Below are 21,011 nucleotides of genomic sequence, written 5' to 3' on the forward strand. Positions count from 1 at the left end.
TGCCGCTGACTCAGGCTCTGCTGTCCGCCCCAGTGGCCTGTCCCTCCTCTGTCACACTAAGATATGGCAGTGTTCCCCACCTCACACTGGGGTGATAAATTTCCCTTTGACAAACATGTTCATCTGAACTGGTCCTTCCCATTCTCTCCGCTTCCCACGACTGTGAGAAGCAGGTAGGTTTTCCACTGTGTACATGTACCACAGCCTTTTTATCCGCTCACTTACCGATGGGTACCTGGCTGCTTCCAGATCTCAGCCTCTTTAAAACACTGCTGCAGTGAACACGGGGGTGCATATTTTCTTTCACATTAGTGTTTTGGGTTTCTTTGGATATTTTCCCAGAAGTGGAATTACTGGGCCATAAGGTAGTTCCATTTTTAATTTCTTTTTTTGTTTTGAGAAAACTCCATACTGTTTTTCTCAGTGACTGCATTCCCATGAGCGGGGCATGAGGGTTCCCTTTTCCCCACATCCTCTCCAACACTTACTGTTTGTTGATTGATTGATCATGGCCATTCCGACAGGCGTGAGGTGATATACTACTCGGCCGTAAAAAAGGAAGAAAGCTTAGCTTTTGCAGCAGCATGGATGGACCTAGAGGTTATTATGCTAAGTGAAGTAAGCCAGTCAGAGAAAGACACGCACCCTATTGCTTCACTTATATGTGGCATCTAATGAACAAAATAAGGAAACAAAATAGAAACAGACTCATGGATACAGAGAACAGACTGACAGCTGTCAGAGGGGCTGGGTGAAATAGGCGAAGGAATTAGGCAAAAACAAACAAACAAAAAGCCCCAAAACTCATAGATAGACAACGGTGTGGTGACTACCAGAGGGAAAGAGGGTGGAGGGAGGTGGAAGAGGGTAAAAGGGATAAATGGTGACGGAAGGAGGCTGGACTTTGGGCGGCGAACACACAGTATGTGCTTCAGATAATGTATTACAGAATTGTACACTGGAAAGTCATATAATTTACTAACCAATGCCACCCCCAATAAATTCAATAAAATATTTCTTAAGGCAGGTAGGTTTTCTCCATCTCTGTGGCCGACACCCTCGGTGACCGTGCTGACCATTCCACGGTACTTTCCGCTGGTAGAACAACACATTTGTCTCCTTTGATGACCGGGAATGGCTCTGGGCAGCTCCTTCTCAAAAAGGTCCCTGCACGGCTATTTTCCTACATACACCTCAGCTAGTAGTGACTCCGCAGTATTTGCCGAAGGGAAGTGGTAGCCCGAATGCTTTATCGTTCCACAAAGCGATGGAAGAGGCATCAAGGGCTGTGTTTTCTGGAGTGGGCGCGCTGACGTGCCTCAGCGCAGTTTTGCCAACCACAGGCGCGGGGTCCTTGCAGAGCCGCTCCGTGACTCACGTCACGTCACGTGCTCCCTTTGGATGATCCTTACGTCATCCATCAAAATTCTCCTGAGCTGCCTGGAGAAAGCCCCATGCTGTCGCTGTTAATTTTAAAATCAGGCATTCCGGAACTTCCTGCTGTTTTCAGTGGCAAAAAGCACCACCCGGGACCAACCTTCTCAAAACCCAGCAAGGTCTGGGGACTCCTCACTTTCTCAGAGGCAGTGACCCACTCGATAACAACTGGACCACTGTCGTGAGTCAACAAGAGATAATTGCCAAACGGGAATGTCCTAGTTTGCAGAAGGATCCCGTCAGCTGGTGTGATGAGAATTATATCTGAGAAGGTTGCCAGAAGGAAATAAAAAAAGAAAGTTAATGTTTCTTGCTACCAGTTGAAGAAATTCTACATGCTGCAGTATGAAATCTGTTCCCTATCAGGCCAGGGCAAGATAGATGGGCTCCTCTACACTACTGAAAATTTCAGTCAAGGAGGAGAGAGAAACTTCATGTCACAGGGACTTGGGATTTTGGGAGTCACTCTCCAAAGTCCTGTCCTAATTATATTTTACTCTAACCACCCAAACTCCCCTCTGTTTTAAAAAGTATTGGCTCCTGTCTCTGCGGTCGTAAATTAAATAGTCTTAGGATGGCGATGTTGATTTGGGAGCCGGCTGGTTATTTTTCTGTCTGTTGGTTTTTGCTTTGCAGCCGTGTCCCTGGCTCTCGCTCTGAACGGAGTCTGCACAAACACTATTAAGTTAATCGTGGGAAGGTAAGTTCCAAGAAGAAACAATTGGCGATTTAGACGCTCGGGGGCTCCTGGGTAGGAACCTCGGCCACAGGACACCGTGTGCGACAGAGTGAAGCTCTTCCGGCTTTTCCTTAGATTGGCGTCCTTTGGGGTTTTGTCCTCAGTGCAGAGCTTCCTCTCATGAATTCTAACTCGCTGTTTCAGAAAGCAGATCAGTACAAGAGAAGGGCCCACTGACGGCACTTGCTGGGGGGCCAGGGTCCCTCCACGGCGCTCCCGGGGCCTCCCCAGATGTCCACTCAGCTGTCAGTTTTGGAACACCCCCCGCCCCCCAAAAATAAATAAGATCACTTGTTTATTGCTGTCTTCAGGATAAGAAGTAGGGATTGGCATTTGAGTTTCAGCTTACTGTGCGTTTCTCTTGCCCTCCTGGGGAACGGTTTATCTTGCCTTCTCCCCCGACTGTTCTGGCAGTGAGTTAGTCTCTGTAGAGTGGAACAGTCAAAACACCTGAATTCGAGGCCTGACTTGGGCCGTGACCAGGTGCTGGCCTTGGACTGGTTATCTCCCCTCTCAGAACCTCAGCACATACTGATTATCCCCCTGGTGCAGGGTGCTGGCCGGGCACCGCGGGGGCAGAAGAAGGATGCCAGTCGGGCAGCCCGCCACCTGGTGCTGCCGTGTCCTCCCCCAGTCCATGCTCAGAGTTGCCAGGGGCCCCGTTAGAATGCTGAGTCTCAGGCCCTGTCAGCTCTGAGGTTTGGGCTTAGTAGGTGAATAACCACACTTGCATCTCTGACTGATTACTGAAATTGATTATTGATATGTTATAGCTATTGAGAGATCCTGGAGCTGGGGGGGGGTGGTGAGTCAGTGTGCGTGAACTGTGACCGGACAGAGCAGGAAAGGGGCCCCGAGTTCACAGCAGTAGCAAAGCCTTGCCCATGGTAAGTGTTCGGCAGATGATAGTTGAATAGCTGTGGAGTAATTGGCCATCAGCCACCGCACACCTGTGTGACAATGCTCACTTGAGTGAGGCGGGGAAGCAGGTGTGAGGGGTGAGGGTTGTAGGTGCAAGAATACAGTTGCAGGGGGTGGGGGCTCTGAGCTGGTCTTAGCCACTTACAGGTTGTGTGTGACCTGGGTCAGGGGTGTTATCTTTTCAAGCCTTTGTTTTTTGCACCTGTAAAATGAACAAGTCCCCGGCTCTGCCTCAGGGTTGTCATAGGAATCATGTGATGGCACATGTGCAGTGCTTAGCATTGTGTCTGGTTCCCGGTGAGTCCTCGGAGGTGAGTCGTGGGCGTGGCAGGAGGCTGGACCCCACTCTGCTGTGGAGGTCTCTCTCCACCACACTGGGTGACCGTGTGCTCGGCAGCAGGGAAGGGGCTTTCAGTCCTTTCCGGGAGGTGAACTGAGACCTGCCACCCGAGAGAGGACTTTTGGCCGTCCAAATTCGGAGTAAGGGGGTATGTGCAGCCCCGAGTCTTGGATCCTGGAAGCAGCAGTCTCTGTGTGGCGGGGCCCTGGGCGGGGACAGAGGCTGCCTTTGACTTGCCCAGCACAGAGCTTAGGGTCCTCCTGTAAGTCGTTAACCCTCAGGACCTCACCTTTGGGTCGGTATTGATCGCCCCCTTTTACAGACAGATGTGGAAACAGACTCGGGGAGGCAACATGACCTTCCTGGTTAGAGAACTAGTAAGAGGCAGAGCGGGAGCCTCAATTCAGGTCTCTGTGACCCGAAAGTCTAATCTTTCCCCAGGACTGTCGTATCTGGGACTCTCGGGTGTCGGTGGCAGAGGGAGCTGGGGACGACCAGGAATGGGGTGGTGGTCAGCTCAGGACTTGTTTGTGATGGCAGCATTTTATATTGAAAATGTCTGTGATGTGTTTTGTAGACCTCGGCCCGATTTCTTTCACCGCTGCTTTCCAGATGGAGTGATGAACTCGGAAATGCACTGCACAGGTGACCCCGACCTGGTGTCCGAGGGCCGCAAGAGCTTCCCCAGCATCCACTCATCCTGTAAGTTCCCTGGGCGGGGACACGCTGTATTCCCCTGTCATGTCTCCTGGTCACTTTCTTTGGGAGGTCAGGTGGCGGGGAGAGCATGGGTGCGTGACTGTGGGGCAACTCGTCCTTCTTCGCTGAGGGTGGCCAGCTTACAAACAGCATCTCCAGCTGGAAGTGATTAGCAAGTGAGCCAGGCTCTGGAGTGTGCAGGACATTGTTTGCATGGCTTTTGCAAGCTTGGCAGGGTGTAACACAGGACCTCTGACCCTGTGTCAGTATGATTCAGGAACTTGACCATGCCAGGGAATTAACCGTGCTCATTGGGACCTTCTGCTTTTCGGCTCAATGTTTACTCTAGTTTATTCCTTCAGTGATGTGTGTGTGTGTGTGTGTGTGTGTACTAATATATAGCATATATATACATATATGGATATACACAAGATATATGATCTGACTATAGATATCCGAGCTGGGCCCAGCCTTAACACCAAGGCGAAATCATATGAATAAGGTACAGTGTGGTGTAGCGGAGAGAACAGGTCTTTGAAGTATGACAGTCCCTGGCTCTGCCAGGTGTCAGCTCTGTGACTTAACCTCTCTGTGCCTCCGTTCCTGCCGGGTGAAATGGGGTTGCTAATGCCTCTGTGACTGGTGGGGGTGAAGGTTAGAATAAGTGATGAAGATCACAGATGTCTCTGGAGCGTCTGCTCTACCTAAATGTTTAGGTGCATTATTGTATTGTCCATTCAGTATATGTAAGGTGCTTTGCATTGTGCTTTAAACAAACAGTAGTTACTCATGTTATTGTTTATTACCAGACCTGAGGTTTCCAGTGTACCCTGGCTCATTCAGTCCACCAATGTGCCCGGCACTGCTAGGCACATTGGGGACACAGAGGTAAATAAGATATAGTGCATGGGCCCTGGCTGGGTAGCTTAGTTGGTTAGAGCGTTGTCTCATTATGCCAAGGTTGTGGGTTCAATCCCTGGTCAGGGGACATACAAGACTCAGCCAATGAGTGCATAAATAAGTGGAACAAGAAACTGATATTCCACCTCTCATCCCTAAAATCAGTCAATAAAAAAAATAAAAAACAGATATAGTGCATGTCCTGGGGAGTCCACAGGCTGTGGCAGACTGTGTGTTTATGTTGGTGATTCTGGGGTAATTGGAGAACCACAGCCACTGGTGACCAGAGGACAGGCTGCTGTCATGACCTGAAGCTCTAGATTCCCCAGAGACCAATTATTTGTTATCTTTGCAAGCCTGGTACCTTAATCTTTTTTTTTTTTTCTTAATTGCCTAAGACACACCCTGATAGTGGCTGAGTCAATTGGATACCCTCTCCTGCCAAGTGGTTGTTGGAAATATTGCTCAGAGCCCTTGGAGACTAGGGCCTGTCACCAATATTCAGGTGTCAGTTACCCTAAGTGAATGGCTGTCAACCTGCACTACAACCCTGTCAGGCCAGGTTGTCCCCATTTTATACACAGGCACAGTGAGGCTCAGACAGACTCAGTAACTCGTCCAAGGGCACTTAGCTGACCCTCACACCAGCCTCTAACATGATAGTGTCTTGGGGCTTTCAGTGATTAAATACAATGAAGTGTTTACAGTCCATGTTCATTTCAGTAAATAGCTCATTTTGTCCTGTAGTTTGTTGTGGACTATAGAGGGTTGAATGGTGACTCCCAAAAGATGCCAGCTGGAGGAATGCCTGCCCAGTTGAGACATAGTCTCGTTACCGTCAGGGCTGCCGATGCTGGCATTGTTTAGAGGTACCTGGAAATAGAGGTCACCTGGGCTCACTCCCGTTCATCCTCCTCCGCTGTCCTGCAGGCTAACTTGAGATCTTTGGTTTTAGGGCACGTTCTGTTCTCCCAAAGACTTGGTGTGGACTTGTAAGAGCCTTCAACAATTAAAAGTACCATGTGGCCCTGGCCGGTTGGCTCAGCGGTAGAGCATCGGCCTGGCGTGCAGAAGTCCCAGGTTCGATTCCCGGCTAGGGCACACAGGAGAGGCGCCCATTTGTTTCTCCACCCCTCCCCCTCTCCTTCCTCTCTGTCTCTCTCTTCCCCTCCCGCAGCCGAGGCTCCATTGGAGCAAAGATGGCCCGGGCGCTGGGAATGGCTCTGTGGCCTCTGCCTCAGGCGCTAGAATGGCTCTGGACTCAGCAGAGCGACGCCCCAGAGGGGCAGAGCATTGCCCCCTGGTGGGCATGCCGGGTGGATCCTGGTCGGGCGCATGCAGGAGTCTGTCTGACTGCCTCCCCGTTTCCAGCTTCGGAAAAATGAAAAAAAAAAAAGTACCATGTGAAACCCTATGGAAAAACCTTCACCCCGGCTTTTGAATGGTTGACTGAGGACTGCAGCACAATGTATCAATAGTATCTACTGTTGCATTTGAACTTGGGAAGGAAATACATAGCTCTCATGTGTCAAACTCAAACTGGAAGATGACTGGACTTCAGAGATTAGAGGGCAGCCCCCATGAAAATATTTATTTTAGATGCACACCCTCGTATCGAATGTTTTTTTCCCATGGGGCTGCCAGCCAGCTGCCTTGTCAATGCATGGCTAATGTCCTATCCAGGCGAGACAAGCTTTTTGACAGAGGCTGTTACTATCTTTTGCTTAAGATGCTACTCAAAATGTTACAAATTGTTACTACTTGGCAAACACAGTATCCTCCTCAGCCTCTAGGCTTTGATGGTGCTATTTTCATCTCCTCTCTTTCTTTTTTAAATGACAGGTCAGTGATTGCCTTGCAGGGAATGTTTTCTGGATTCTTGAGCTAACAGGAAGTCTGGTGGTTGGCATGACTCTTGGTTCCTAAAAGAGGCGGCGGACTGCAGCGGGCTATTTTGTTACCCACTCTCCTCCCCTTCAGTAAATCCCTTTTGTAAATTGTACTGGAGTGAGAGGACACAGGTCTTCTGGACCAAGGGGTCTCCTAAGGCGAATTCCCCATCCCGAGTAAACACAGGCTTGCTTTTGCTCTGTTTACAGATAATTGGAGACTGGAAGGTAGTTGATGTCCCCATCCTGGAGAGCAGTTGGTTTCCTTTGAACTGAAGAACAAGCATTGATTTGTTTTTGAAACGTGAGATCTTGTTCTTAATTTACCATAAGCAGCGAAACCGCACACCCCCAAAGTGGTCACATGGCAAACCACTCACAAAGAGCGTGTCCCTGTGGCGGCCATCTCATGGCTGCTCCGTAAAGCGGCCTTAACCTCCCTGGATTGGAAAGGCAGAGACCGCAGTTTCAAAGAGGGAGGGATTTCCTTCAGACATTTTCCGGGAAGTTTGGGATTGAAAGTGGAGAAAGATGATGTAGCTTTGAAGCAGGGATATTCTGAAAAGGAAACTATCTCTCATCGTATCATTTCATCTTTTGATTGCTTATTGATTTGCCTTCCAGAAAGAAGATAGATTTCAGAGATAAAAATAGAAAAAAAAAATGCCAGTCGAGCTATTAAGAAATTTCTTTCTTGTAAAAATGGTGGGGAAGATACTGCTGTCCATGGGTCAGCAAGCAACAGCAAGTGGGCCAAATCGGGTGGCTGCTTGTTTCTGTGGAGAAAGTTTAATTGGACCTGAAAGACATCCATTCGTTTACATGTTGTCTGTGGAGGTTTTTACTTTATGATGGCAGTTGAGCAGTTGCAGAAGAGAACTGGAAACAGACTGCCCATGCTTCAAACAAATGGTATTAAAAGTCATTATTTTGGGAGGTGGGGCGAGGAGAGGGATGAATAGATGGAACGCAGAGGTATTTTTAGGGCAGTGAAAATACTGCATGATTGTATAATGATGGACATATGTCATTGTACAGTTGTCGAAACCCATAGAATGTACAACAAACACCAAGAGTGAATCCTAAGATACACTACAGACTTTGGGTGACTGTGACTTGTCAGTTGTAGGTTCATCAATCATAACAACGTGGGGGGGGTGGTTGTTGACAAGGAAGGAGGCTGTGTATGTGGGGGTCAGGTGGGATCTGTGGGCAATCTCTGTGCCTTCTTAATTTTGCTGTGAACCTAAAACTGTTCTAATAAACTAAACAAAAAGCACTTCTAAAGCAAGACCAATGCATTTGAACTGTGCACAGAGCTGTTTTGTTTTTAGACAATGCTGTTACCACTTTATAAAAGGGGCATTCATAGGATATTCATTGTGCGTGGGGATGTATTTTTATTTTTTTTTTCAACTTTTATTGTTTATTGAATTATTAGACAAATTACTAAACTTTATAGTCAGGTGTTACACAGGACCTTCTTCCATAACACAGTTACTCATATATAATTTCTCTGCACTTGAAGTAGACATTTTTTGGGATGTATTTTTAAATGACAAGCTTGAGGACTTACTGTTTCTGTAGGTCCTGGGCCAGCACTTGAGGCGAGTTCAGGTTGGTGAGACATGGCCCGTGTCCTCTTTAGGGAAAGGACAAATACTAGGTGCTTTAACACGCTGCTTGGGGGGACAGGGGACAGCCTCCCAGAGGAGAAACCCTTTCTCTTCCCAGGAGAGTACAGATGAGCTGTACGTTTTCAGATACTTTTGTTTGAAGCATCTTCATTCTTCAGCTGGGTTTAGAATTCCAGGCTGAAAGTTGTTCCCGTGCAGGGCTCAGGTGGACAGTGCACTCGAGAGAAGGCTGCTGGTATTTCTTTCCTTGGTTTTGTTTTCCTCTGTCTCTCTCTGGAACGTCCTCATCCGAAGGTCCTTTGTCTACCTCTGGTCTTCTGAAGTTCCATGACGATGTGCCCTCTGCCGGGGCTCTTTTCCTGCATCGTCTTGGCCGCTCAGTGGGTCCTTGATACCTGGGATTAGTGTTCTGTCTCTTTTCTCTGGATCCCGTATTGGGCAGATGTCGAATTTCCCAGACTGATCTTAACTTTTTCTTTTCTTCCCTATTGTCTACTTCTTTGTGCTTTTTATTCATCTCTCTGGGGCATTTAAAATTTTTTATTTACCAACACTTTGATTGCATTTTATTAGGTTTTTTATATATTTAATTTCCAACAGTTTTTTTCCTGAGCTCGGATTCAAAAGAAAAAGCATCATCTCTTTCCTCTCTCTCTGTTTGCAGGTTTCATCAGCTCCCGGGCATGTCTTTTTGTTGTTGTTGTTTTTGTATCCAGATTTTGTTAACTATCCAGTGACATTGGGCTGTACATTCTTGTTTAAGGTGGAAGGAGCGGAGCTAGCTGGGTGGAGCTCGCTGACTGGCTTCCTTGAGGCTGCCTGAGGGTGCCTTGGGCTCTCACAGTGGCCCCGAGCATTGGCATCTGGCCTTTGCTTTGAGACAGTTAGGTTCCATAGGAGAAGCCTCCCCAGGCTCTTGTGGGGGTACATGAGTCTGGTGCTCTGGGAGCCATGCAGTAGGGTCCTGGGTGTGCACAGGTCACTTTGCAGACTGTCCCTTCATTCTCCCCCTTCCAGTTTGGTTGTTCAGCCCTGTTCTCTACCTGCCTGCTTCTTCCAAGCCCAGAGCCTCTGCTGGTTAAACTGCTGTCTTCTCCCAAGAGGCAGGGAGGGAGGTGGCAGTGTCCTGGTTGGCAGAGGACTTTAACTGCTCTTTCTAGGGACTTTCTACGCTCTTCATAGGGCCTGTTTCCCGTCTCCAGCGATACCTCGTGCCTCCAGTTGAAAGCTTTGTGGGGTCCCGCCCGGAGGATGAGAGCTTCTCCTACCCACCCTGCTCTGCAGGCACCAGTTTCTCCTTCCCTTGTTTCTGTGGGTCTGTTTATCGTCTGCAGGTATTGTGATAGGGAGTTGCAGCACTTCCACTTAAGATAGAATGTGTCTCCCAAAGTCCGAGTTCTGCAGAGAAACAGAGCCAGGAGGGTGTGTGGGGAGGGCGGGAGGGGAGAGTTGTCTTCAGGAATTGCCTCATGGGATTGTGGGGTCTTGAAAATCTGAAAGGTGCAGGTCAGGCCTGTAAGGCTGGACACTGAGGTTAAGGGTTGATGCTGCAGTCAAAACCCAGAGTCTTCAGGGCAGGCCGGCAGGCTGGGAACTCAAGCAGGCCTTCTATTTTGCAGTCTTGAGGTAGAATTTCTTACTTGGGAAACCCCAGTCTTTGCTCAAGGCCTTTAACTTGATTGGACGAGGCCCACACGCAGTATGGAGGGTGAGCTCATTTACTTAAAGTCAGCTGATTGTAAATGCTCATTGCATCAGAAACAAACCTTTGCAGCAACATCTAGATGGGTTTTGACCAAAGACGTGGGCACCATGGCCTAGCCAAGCTGACACAGAAGAGTAGCTGTCACACCGTTCCTGCCTTTCCTATCATTTTACACTCAGAAATACCTAGTACAGAGGCACCACATGTTAGAAGGTTCTCGTTCATCCTTGATACTGCTTTGATGACAGAGCCCTTAAGAGTCGAGTACTTACACTGAAAGGTCTCTGCAGGAGGGGTGTCTGGGAGTTTGCTTTTGCTGGATGTATCTAAAAGGGTTCTAGCTGTGGTTTAAGAAGTTATCACAGGGTATTATCTATGCCAGTGGGAGTCAACCTGGTCCCTACCGCTCACTAGTGGGCATTCCAGCTTTCATGGTGGACGGAAGTGGAGCAACCAAAGTATAAATAAAAAGATAGATTTAACTATAGTAAGTTGTTTTATAAAGATTGATTCTGCCAAACTTAGCGAAAATCTGACATAAAATACTTGGTAAGTAATTATTATTATATCCTTTAACTTGCTGTAACTCTGCTTTATAAATTTTATAGAGTAAAGATACTTCCCTACTTTATAAATCACCATTACTGTGGAACCGGTGGGCGGTTAGAAAATTTTACTACCAGAGATACAAAAGTGGGCGGTAGGTATAAAAAGGTTGACTACCCCTGATCTATGCTAACTGGCCAGGTTTAACTCCACCCAGTATGAATATTCAGTATTATCAAGCAGCTGGTTCTGAGAGCCCTTAGGCAGACTTTTGCATAAAGAAACAATAATCAGGAGGCAGAAATTGCAAGGTTCCTTTGTTTTGCAATGAAATGAAAGTGTTCTTTGGGGATGTGGCTGGGCTGGGAGACGGGAAGCTTGAAAAAGGCCACCTTCTTCTTCTTCTTTCACAAATGGTAGGTCTTTGGTTCAGCCAGGACAATTGGTGAGCTTTTGTCTGAGGTCAGCTCAACGTGTGTGGTTTCTCCTGTAACTTAAAAATGAAAGCGCCCGGATTCGCTGTCCTGTCAAGGGACGTTATCAGATTTGGCAAGATCCCCCTCAGAGCTTGTTTCTTAGATTTGCATAACCGATGTCTCAAGCTTTCGAGACAGCTGCCCCAGTTCTGGGAAGCAACTGTATTTACTTTGCCATATCTCCCTCATCCAAATGATGACAGCCCTCAACACTGGAAAGACTTGTTTTGGGGGTGCCAACCCCCTGGAAGGAGTGATGCTTTTCACCAGAATCAGACCTCTTTGTAGGATGGTGTTTTTTCCCCTTCTCTTTCATTATCAACCCCTCCTCCTTTTTTTAGACTCTTTTCCCTAATTGCTCATCTCTGCCATGAAATCTTAATTCCACAGAGAGACTGTATGTATATCTGTCTGTGTACAGTGGCCCAAACGATTGCAAAGTCTAAGATTTTCTCCTCTCCCTGAGAACCTGTTTTCATCCCTGTGGGGGTGCTATTGTCCTGGTTGAGAAAGCACATTCTAGGGTGGGGGTGGTTCTCAACTGGGCAATCTTGCCACCCAGGGGACACTTAGCATGTCTGGAGACATCTTCGGTTATCACAATTTGCGGTGGGGTGTGCTGCTGGTATCTAGTGCATAGAGGACAGGATGCTAAACATCCTATAGTATGTAGGACAGTCCCCACAGCCCAGAATTACCTGGTCCAAAATGTCAACAGTGTCCAGGCTGAGAAACCCTGTTCTAGGGCAATTAGGCAAATGTACGGAAGAAATCAGGAGTCAGTTCATCCAACTCTCCCAAGTTCCTGATCTAAATACATACCATATATTTAGACATGAATACTATTCAATTAATCAAAATACTCTCCTTCAAAGACTTGGCTCACTGTTTGATTTCTGTAGGACAAAATTCAGGGTAGGATTAAAGGTTAGAATTAAAGCCTAATACCTTTTTATTCCTGTCTTTCAAAACTTTTTATTATAACACATTTCAGAGGTATGTTAAAAGAAAGTGGAAATTAATGAATATGCATGACCCAGGCCCAACAGCGGCCATTCAAGCTTCCTGGTTTTCTCTGCCCATTTCCTGCCAACGTTCAGGAACAAGGTTGAATTTTTGTTTTTTTATTATTTTAGCATTTTAAGGTAAGATTCACATTGAAATGCACATTGAATCACTGCCGTTTGCTTCTGACACAAGAACACACACCCTGTAATCCACGTTCCTGACCCAACGTCAAATGTGTCTGTCACCCCTAGCATCCCTTAATGTCTATTTCCAGTCAGTTTCGTCCCTCATGACAGCCTGTGCAGGCTTCTGTTTTTGTTTCTCTGCTTTATATTAGCTTTGTCTGTTTTGCAATGTTCACCTACAGTGTGCTTTTTGGGTCTAACAGCTTCTATTCAGAATAATGTCTTGAAATTCTTCCTGTTGTTAGGAGTTCTTATCAGTGATTTGTTCTCCTTTATTGCTGAAATGTATTCCATGGGCATACATAGTCCACGAACAGTTTATTATTCTCCTTTGTATAAACATTTGGATTGTTTCCAGTTTTCTCAATTGTCAGTGAAGCGGCTGAGAACATTTGTGTGCGGTTCTTAGTGGGCTCTGTTGCCACGGAATCTCGGTTAAACAGCCACGAGTGGTGTTGCTCGGGTAAAACGTTGTATGCATCTAACATTAGAAGAAACTGCCGAACATGTTTACAAAGTGCTCGTGTCAGTTTCCATTCCCACTGGCAATGCAGGAGAATTCCAGATACTACATATCAGTGCCGACATCTGGGGTGAGCAGGCTTTCTTTGGTTGGTCGTTTTGGTGGGTGTGCAGCAGCTTCCTCAGGGTAGTTTTATCTTGTGTTTCCCCCCAGTGACTAATGGTGTTGTGTAGGCTTTCATTTGCATATTGGCTCTTCCATTAGCTTCCTTGGTGCAGCGCCTTTCAAGTTCTTTGCCCATTAATTTTTTTTTGTCTATTTATGATTAATTGGTGGAGCTTCCTCATATTTTGTTTGTAAGCCTTTTGTCAAATACATGTTTTGTGAATATTTTCTCCCATCACTGGCTTGCCTATTCTTCTTCTTCTTTTTTTTTTTTTTTAATGTTTCTTTTACTGGTTTTAAAGAGAAAGGAAGGGAGAGAGAGAAAGAGGGACAGGAACATCGATTCATTCTGTTATGTGCCCTGACCGGGGATCGTACCAACAACCTCTCCACTTCAGGATGATGCTCCAACTAACCGAGCTATTCAACCAGGGTGCCTATTCATTTCCTTTTTTTTTTTTAAACCTTTTTTTTTTTAATCTTTTCTTTTCTTTTTTTTTCTTTATTCATTTTTAGAGAGGAGAGAGAGAGGGAGAGAGGGAGAGAGAGAGAGACAGAGAGAGAGAAGGGGGGAGGAGCTGGAAGCATCAACTCCCATATGTGCCTTGACCAGGCAAGCCCAGGGTTTCGAACCGGCGACCTCAGCATTTCCAGGTCAACGCATTATCCACTGCGCCACCACAGGTCAGGCTATTTCCTTAACAGTGTCTTCCGATGAGTGGTAGTTTTAAATTTTGATGAAATTGGATTTATCACTGTTTTTCTGTTGACGTTGTAGCGCTCTGTGTCCTATTTAAGAAACCTCTCCCCCTCCCCTCGCTCCAGTTGCAAATATCTCTTTATAGGTTTTTGTTAAAACCTTTATGATTATTGTTGTATATTTAGGCTTTTCTCAAGTTGACTTTTGTTTGTTGTTTGAGGTAGAGTTTGAAGTTCATATTTTTCTGTATTGATAATCATTTTTTTTTCAGTACCACTTATTGAAGGGAGTTTCCTTTCACCATCAAATGACTTTGACATCTTTGTAAAAATGAGTAGGCGGCGTGAGTGTGGGTCTGTTTCTGCACGCTGTCTACTGTCCATTAATCTGCGTGCGCTCCGTGTGCCAGCCCGCGCGCCATATTGATGACTGGAGCTCTGGGGCAGGTTTGGAAGTCAGGCAGTTTGAGTTCATCTTCGTTCCATTTTTCTCAAGGCTGTCTTGGCAACCACAGGTCTCTGGAGCTGGGGTCCGGAACAGCAGCAGGTTCTCTCTGATCAGCACCCATGCTTTAGGACATGGGCATTGGCAGGGAGCTCAGTGATAGCCTCTTGTCCTCTTGGGGGATGAGAGATGCCAACAGTCTGCCCCTCCCAGGATGATGCCATTTTGCCTTAGATGAGGAGCTGGGGGGAGAGGGAGCGGGGGATCTTGTGCTTTGGGTTGTACCTGCCTGGAGTCAGGTTTCCATCACAGGCTGGGGTGGGGAGGGTCAGGGTTCAGATGCTGTAAATTCCCACTCTCCTTTCTCAGTTCTAGTATATTTTCTTGAATAAATGCTTTTTCATTTGCTATATATACTCTTAAGACCATTTCCAGAGACTTAAAAAGTACTTCTTTTTTCAATAATTTCCCCCAGTTTTACTTGGGAGTGGGTCCATGTTGCTGCCCATGTGGCCATTCTGAAAGCAGAATTCCCAAATGAAAGTTTTGGTAAATTGTATTTTTAAATTAATATGTACATTTCATCTAGGTTGTTGAATTTTTTAGTATAAAGTTTATAATATTTCCATATTGAAATTTTTTTTTCTTAAGTGAGAAGTGGGGAGGTAGAATGACAGACTCCTGCCTGTGCCCCAACAAGGAACCACCTGGCAAGCCCCCTACTGGGTTATGCTCTGCCCATCTGGGGCTGTTGCTACATTGCTCAGCAACTGAGCTATTTTAGCACCTGAGGCAAGGTGCTCCAAATATGACTATGGAGTCATCCTCAGCACCCGGGGCTAACTTGCTCCATCTGAGCCATGGCTGTGGGAGGGGAAGAGAGAGAGAAAGAGAGAGAGAGAGAGAGAGAAAGAAAGAAAGAGAGAGATGGGAGAGGGGGAGGGATGAAGAAGCAGATAATCACTTCCTGTGTGTGCCCTGATCGGAATAGAACCCAGGATGTTCATATGCCAGGCGAATGCTCTACCACTGAGCCAACTGGCCAGGGCCCCACATTAACTTTTTGATGTCTGTAACATCAGTAGTGATAGCACCTCTTCCTGTTTTAGTACTGTGTATTTTTAAAAATTAATTTTGATTGGGATTTATCAATTTTACTAATCGTTTCAACAAAACCAGCTTTTGTTTTTATTTTCTCTATATTTTTGTCTTTTCTGCTTTATTGACTTTGGCTTCTATCTTTGTTATTTCCTTGTTTTTAATTTGTGTTTAATTTGCTCATAGTTTTCTAGCTTGTATTGGAAATTTAAATCATCGTTTTTTTAAAGTCCTTTTTCCTTTCTAGTATAAGAATTTAAAGCTATAAATTTTCCTTAAGCCCCACTTTAACTGTACCTCACATTTGATATATTGTCTTTTTTATTGTTACTGTGTTCAGATATTTTTTTTAACTTTCCTGTGGTTCTTCTTTAATCTGTAAATTATTTAGAAGTATACTTTTTTACTTTCCAAATATTTAAGGCTTTTCTAGCTATCCTAATGGTATCAATTTTTAATTTAGCTTTATTGTGAACAGAAAACATACTAAACAAAATACCAGTCTTCTGAAATTTATAGAGACTTGTTTTATTGCCTAGTGTGTATTTATCTCAGTGATTTCTATGCAGATCTGAAAACATTTTCTGCATTTGTTGGATGTGGCCTTCTGTGTCAGTTAAGATGGTATAATTTGTATAATTCAGGCCCTGGCTGGTTGGCTCAGTGGTAGAGCCCAGCATGTGGATGTCCTGGGTTTGATTCCCTGTCAAGGCACAGAGAAGTACCTGTCTGCTTCTCCACCCCTCCCCCTCTCATCTATCTATCTATCAATCATCTATCTATCTACTATCTGTCTATCTTCTCCTCCTCTCCTGCAGCCAAGGCTTGATTAGAGTGAGTTGACCCCTGAGTGCTAAGGATGACTCCATGGCCTCCACTTCAGGTGCTGAAAAATGACTCCAGTGCAATAGAGCGAGGGCCCTAGATGGGCAGAGCATCGCCCCCTAGTGGGCTTGCTGAGTGGATCCCAGTCGGGGCGCATGCGGGAATTTGTCTCTGCCTCCCTCCTCTCACTAAAATATATATTAAAAAATAAAGATGGTGTAATTCAGAGATTTTTTTACTCTTGCTTTTTCTCTTTTTGTCTCATTGTTCTATCAGTCAATGAGAGTAGGATTTGATCATCTTCAAGTATGGTTATAGATTTGTCTGTTTCTCCTTTTAGTTTTCCCTCACATATTTTGGAGCTCTGTTGATAGGCACATGCACATTTATAATTGCTATGTAGTCTTGATATTTTGGCCATTTTGTCATTTTGAAATGCTTTCAGCTCTTCATTTTTTTCTCTTTCTATTTCATGTAATGACTTCTTGTGGATGTAAGGCCCTTGAGCCTAACAATTGTGAAACATTTTCATAGCAGAGATCTTGTTCTTGGCCCTTGGGGATGAAATGCACTTGGAGTATAAAGGAATTATTGTGGATAGACAGCTATTATGGGTGAGTTCCTTTTATCACTCTTTCAAACCATTGGCTTTAAACTCAACCTTCTAATTTGGGCCCAGAGATCATTCAAGCAAGGTTCCACATGTTTTCTAAAAATAAAAATGATATTACCACATGTCCTCTATAATAGACATCTTTTGGAATCTGGGTAGATTAATGGGTTAATAATATGGGTGGAAGGAAAGAGAAAAATCAGTCAGTCAATCATCAGCCAACAATGTTTTCACAAAACTATTCTCTGGGGAGCTTGTCCAGGTCCTGAGGTGGGTGCCCCCGCTCCACTGGGGCTTTGCGTAGAAACATTATCTTTTGTGTTCAGAACCACCAGACCCTTTCTTTGTATTTCTCCTGATTCATATCTAGGATGCATGTCCTTAGAACCAGTGTGTTTTTTCTTTTACCTTCCGGCTAGAACTCATAAACAAGCCTAAGTATTTCCCATCAGAGTTTCCGCAGCAAACATGTCCCAGGCTTGCTTCCTTACGCCTCCCAGTGGGTTGGGGGCTGCCTCTCCCGCCTCTGTTGGCATCTACTTGGAAAATGCAAAGTCATTTTAATGTTAGCTGGAGCCAGCTTAATTAGGAAGTGAAGTCTGCTGAAGGAAAATGAGACGGATCATTCCACAGCAAGTCTGTGCAGTCTGAGGTGATTCAAACCAACGCTTCTTTTCTCCCATCAGCCTCTGGAGTCTGCTAATTAGTGCTAAATAGCACCTTCCTCTTATGCCAGCAGTGGATTTGGCACTGGGGATGTAGAAGCAGAAAAAGCATTTCAAGCCTTTTGAGTGTTTGACATTCTAGAATGATGCCTCAGCTCACTCAACAGCTGAAACATCATGGTTTCCAGTGCACAGTCCCGTCTCTTCAGCACAGTGTTCAAGCCTTCATGCTTTGACCCCTGCTGCCTAGTCAGCCTCAGGCCCTGCACACCCCTCCCCCTTGCTTCCAATAACCGATCACCCTGCCTTTTGGATGGTCGTGAAAATGACTGTCATCTATTGAATACGGAAAATGGGTCAAGGTCTGTGTTAGTAGCTTTAAAGGATATACCCTACTTAATCAACATATAAAGTAACGATTATTCGTCCTATGGTCCCAATGAGGAAACTGAGGCCAGGGAGAAGAATAATTTGACCCAATGTCACACAGCCAGTATGTTGTCGCAGAACTGGCATTTGTACCCAGATCCTCTGACTTCAGAACCCAAACTCTTGATTTGGGAGTCCCACTCTTGACAGCTCCCTCAACTTGAGATAGTCTTACTCTTCCCTTCCATGGCCTTTGAACTTGCCCTTTTCCTGTGCTTCTCAAATCCTGTCAGAACGCCGTCCAGCCTGACCAGGCAATGGCGCAGTGGATAGAGCGTCAGACTGGGACACGGAGGACCCAGGTTCAACACACTGAGGTTGCCAGCTTGAGCGCAGGTTCATTTGGTTTGAGCAAGGCTCACCAGCTTGAGCCCAAGGTCTCTGGCTCGAGCAAGGGGTCACTCGGTCTGCTGTAGCCCCCCAGTCAAGGCACATATGAGAAAGCAATCAATGAACAACTAACGTGCTGCAACGAGGAATTGATGTTTCTCATCTCTCTCCCTTCCTGTCTGTCTCTGTCTGTCCCTCTCTCTGTCTCTCTCTCTCTCTGTCACACACACAAAAAAAAACAACAACTCCATCCATATTCCCTCCATAGTTACGGTGTCATGCACATCGGTCCATTTTCCAACAATCAGCACCTGCTTTTCTGTCAGGACTTCCGCTGGCTGCCAGACCCTTCCCTCTTTTGGAGTAGGAATGTATGCTTACCCCGCCCCCCAGAGCCGCCATCAGCCAATAGTCAGTGGGTTTGGTGCATAAAAGTACCCAGCTCCCTTGCCCCTTGGATGCGGCAGGTCTGAGGCGTGTATTTTACACTGTCTCCCAGAATTCCCTGGCGAGATTGAGCTCCTCCTGCCCACAGTGGTACCCTGCTTAATGCCACGTACTTCCCACCCCTGTTCCCACTGGTGTTTCCTGGGATCATTGTCCTCATAAACGACTTGCACTTGGATCTGTCTCAGGGTCTCACCCTGAGGGAACCCAAACTGACACATGACTGTGGCTAATCCTGCTTATTCTTTTAGTTTCAGCCTAAATCTGGCCTCATTAAAGAAGAGGTCTTGAATGCTCCGGATTCTCCTCATGTGATTTTGTCAGGACACTTAGTTGCCTCTGTAACCATCTTTACTTGTTTTTCTGCCATTAGCCGTCAGCTCCATGAGGACAAGAACCTTGATTACCCCAGGACCAATGTGTTCTGAGTGCCCAGTCCAGTGAATGACTCATCCTTGGTGCCCTTCCCCAAATATTGATTGTACTAATTGATTCATTACATAATCGAATAAAGGCTGACCTGAAGCTACATTTATGCTATAAATGTGTGATCAGGACCCCACATTCACCATTGATGCGGAGTTCTCAGAGCAGCTTCCGTGTTTAGAGTGAGACAGGGACCTGAGCTGTTAGGATAGTGTGGTTGGCTCTCCTGCTGATGGGCAGTGTCATCTAACAGCAAGCCCTTGACCACTCAGTGAAGGGATCTGTTTGGGATACAGTTTCAGAACTCACTTTGAGTTATAGAATTCTGTGGTCTCTTTCAGCCTCAGTTTCATCAACTGTCTAAGAGGTTTTAACAGTACCTACCAAAGCAGAGACGTTGTTTGATGGAAGTTGAGAATTGAAAGGGATACAAGATGCAGAGTCCCTTGCACTGTGGTGGGCACATAGTAGATGCTTTGTGCACACTGGGTCCCCTCTCCGCCTCCTCCAGCAGAGCTGGGGAGTCTGCTGATGACTCACATGACCAAGATCCTGTGGGTTCTGGGTTCTTTCTGCCTGGAAGCCTGGGCGGGACCTGAGGACTTCAGACTTGCTGGAGGAGACAAGCTGGCTTCTTTACTCTGGAGCTCTGACATTCCTTGAGTCTTTTTCTTTTTTAAGCATTTCTAGACGTTAAAAGTTCTTTGGGAGAACTTTTTATGCTTATTTCCGCCTGTAAACGGATTCAGTTTCAGGCACCAGGTTATTCTCTGTCATAAGATTATCTCCCTCCGTTTTCTGAGTCATAGGGAACGGTACAATTTTTTGTCAAAAAGGAAGGAAGGAAAGAAGGAAGGGAGGGAGGGAGGGAAGGAAGAAGGAAGGGAGGGAAGGAACCTTTGCTTTTGTTCTAGCTCATGCACAGTACTAACGAGATGCCAGGCAGAGCTTGACTCGAGACAGCTTTCCAGATCCCACGGTGATTAGTAACCTTATAAAAAATATGGCTATTTTTGTCCTTTACTAATATGCCTTTTTGGTCAAATGTTCAAATATTTTGGCTTGAGGATTATTCACCATACTTTACAAATATAACAAGATTGCATTTGTTATCTTTCAAAATTGTTCCCTCCGGAGAAGAAGAAAAGTGACTGACATTTGCCGTCTTTGGCTGGAGCCAGAGAGCCGGTCCTCCCGCGGCTTTGTCCTGGGAACCGCGTGGCCGCCGCCTCCTCTTACCAGCTTCGGCTGCTGAGACAAGAGAGATGCTGCCTCATTTCACAATTCGGCCTTTGTCCTGTTATCTTAGGTAAAACTCCCAGTACTCATAGGGGCTTTAAAAAATATTATTTACTCATTTCTTCAGCGAGTCAGTCATTGACTCAAAACAAGTTTTTCTGCCCACAGTGCAGGAGGAGACGGTGGCGAGTAAGACAGACGTGCTCTCTGTCCAGTGGGGCCCGTACAGTGTGTGCTCCGTGCCCATGAGGAAGCGACTCTTCCTCCGGCAGATGCAGCCCCGGGTACGGGGATGGTGAGCCGTGAGCAGGCCTGCCTCGTTAGCCAGGCGCCCCTGGGCAGTATGCGTTCTGAATGGCCATCTTCACAGCTCTGATGGACGGCAGTGGATATTAAACAAATAATTATACCAATAGCCATTTAATTACAGTAAAGTCTGACCTAGTCTAGTAGGAAAAATGCATACTGTATAAGAATTAAGTGGTGTCCCTTGTGTCATCAGAGGCACCGGGGACAATGCGAAAGGAGATGTGGTCCAAGACCAGGGTGAGAGCATTTCTGGAGGGAAGAACTTCCAGCACGTCTGCTCTCATTGCTGTGTGTGTGTATGTGTGTGTGTGTGTGTGTGTGTGTGTGTATGTGTGTGTGTGTGTGTGTGTGTGTGTGTGTGTGTGTGTGTGTGTGT

General features: G+C 46.1%; 1 protein-coding gene across 1 annotated transcript in view; it reads left to right on the forward strand.

The window, feature by feature from the left end:
• The window catches only part of PLPP4 (phospholipid phosphatase 4), a 121,826-nt gene that overhangs the window by 61,855 nt on the left and 38,960 nt on the right, over nucleotides 1–21,011 (forward strand). Inside the window, exons 4-5 of the mRNA XM_066239066.1 lie at nucleotides 2,074–2,137; nucleotides 4,015–4,139. Of these exons, the coding sequence (XP_066095163.1) occupies nucleotides 2,074–2,137; nucleotides 4,015–4,139 (189 nt within the window). The remainder of the gene's footprint in view (nucleotides 1–2,073; nucleotides 2,138–4,014; nucleotides 4,140–21,011) is intronic.

Source organism: Saccopteryx bilineata, chromosome 7 (assembly GCF_036850765.1).
Source record: "Saccopteryx bilineata isolate mSacBil1 chromosome 7, mSacBil1_pri_phased_curated, whole genome shotgun sequence".
In the NCBI taxonomy this organism is placed as follows: domain Eukaryota; kingdom Metazoa; phylum Chordata; class Mammalia; order Chiroptera; family Emballonuridae; genus Saccopteryx; species Saccopteryx bilineata.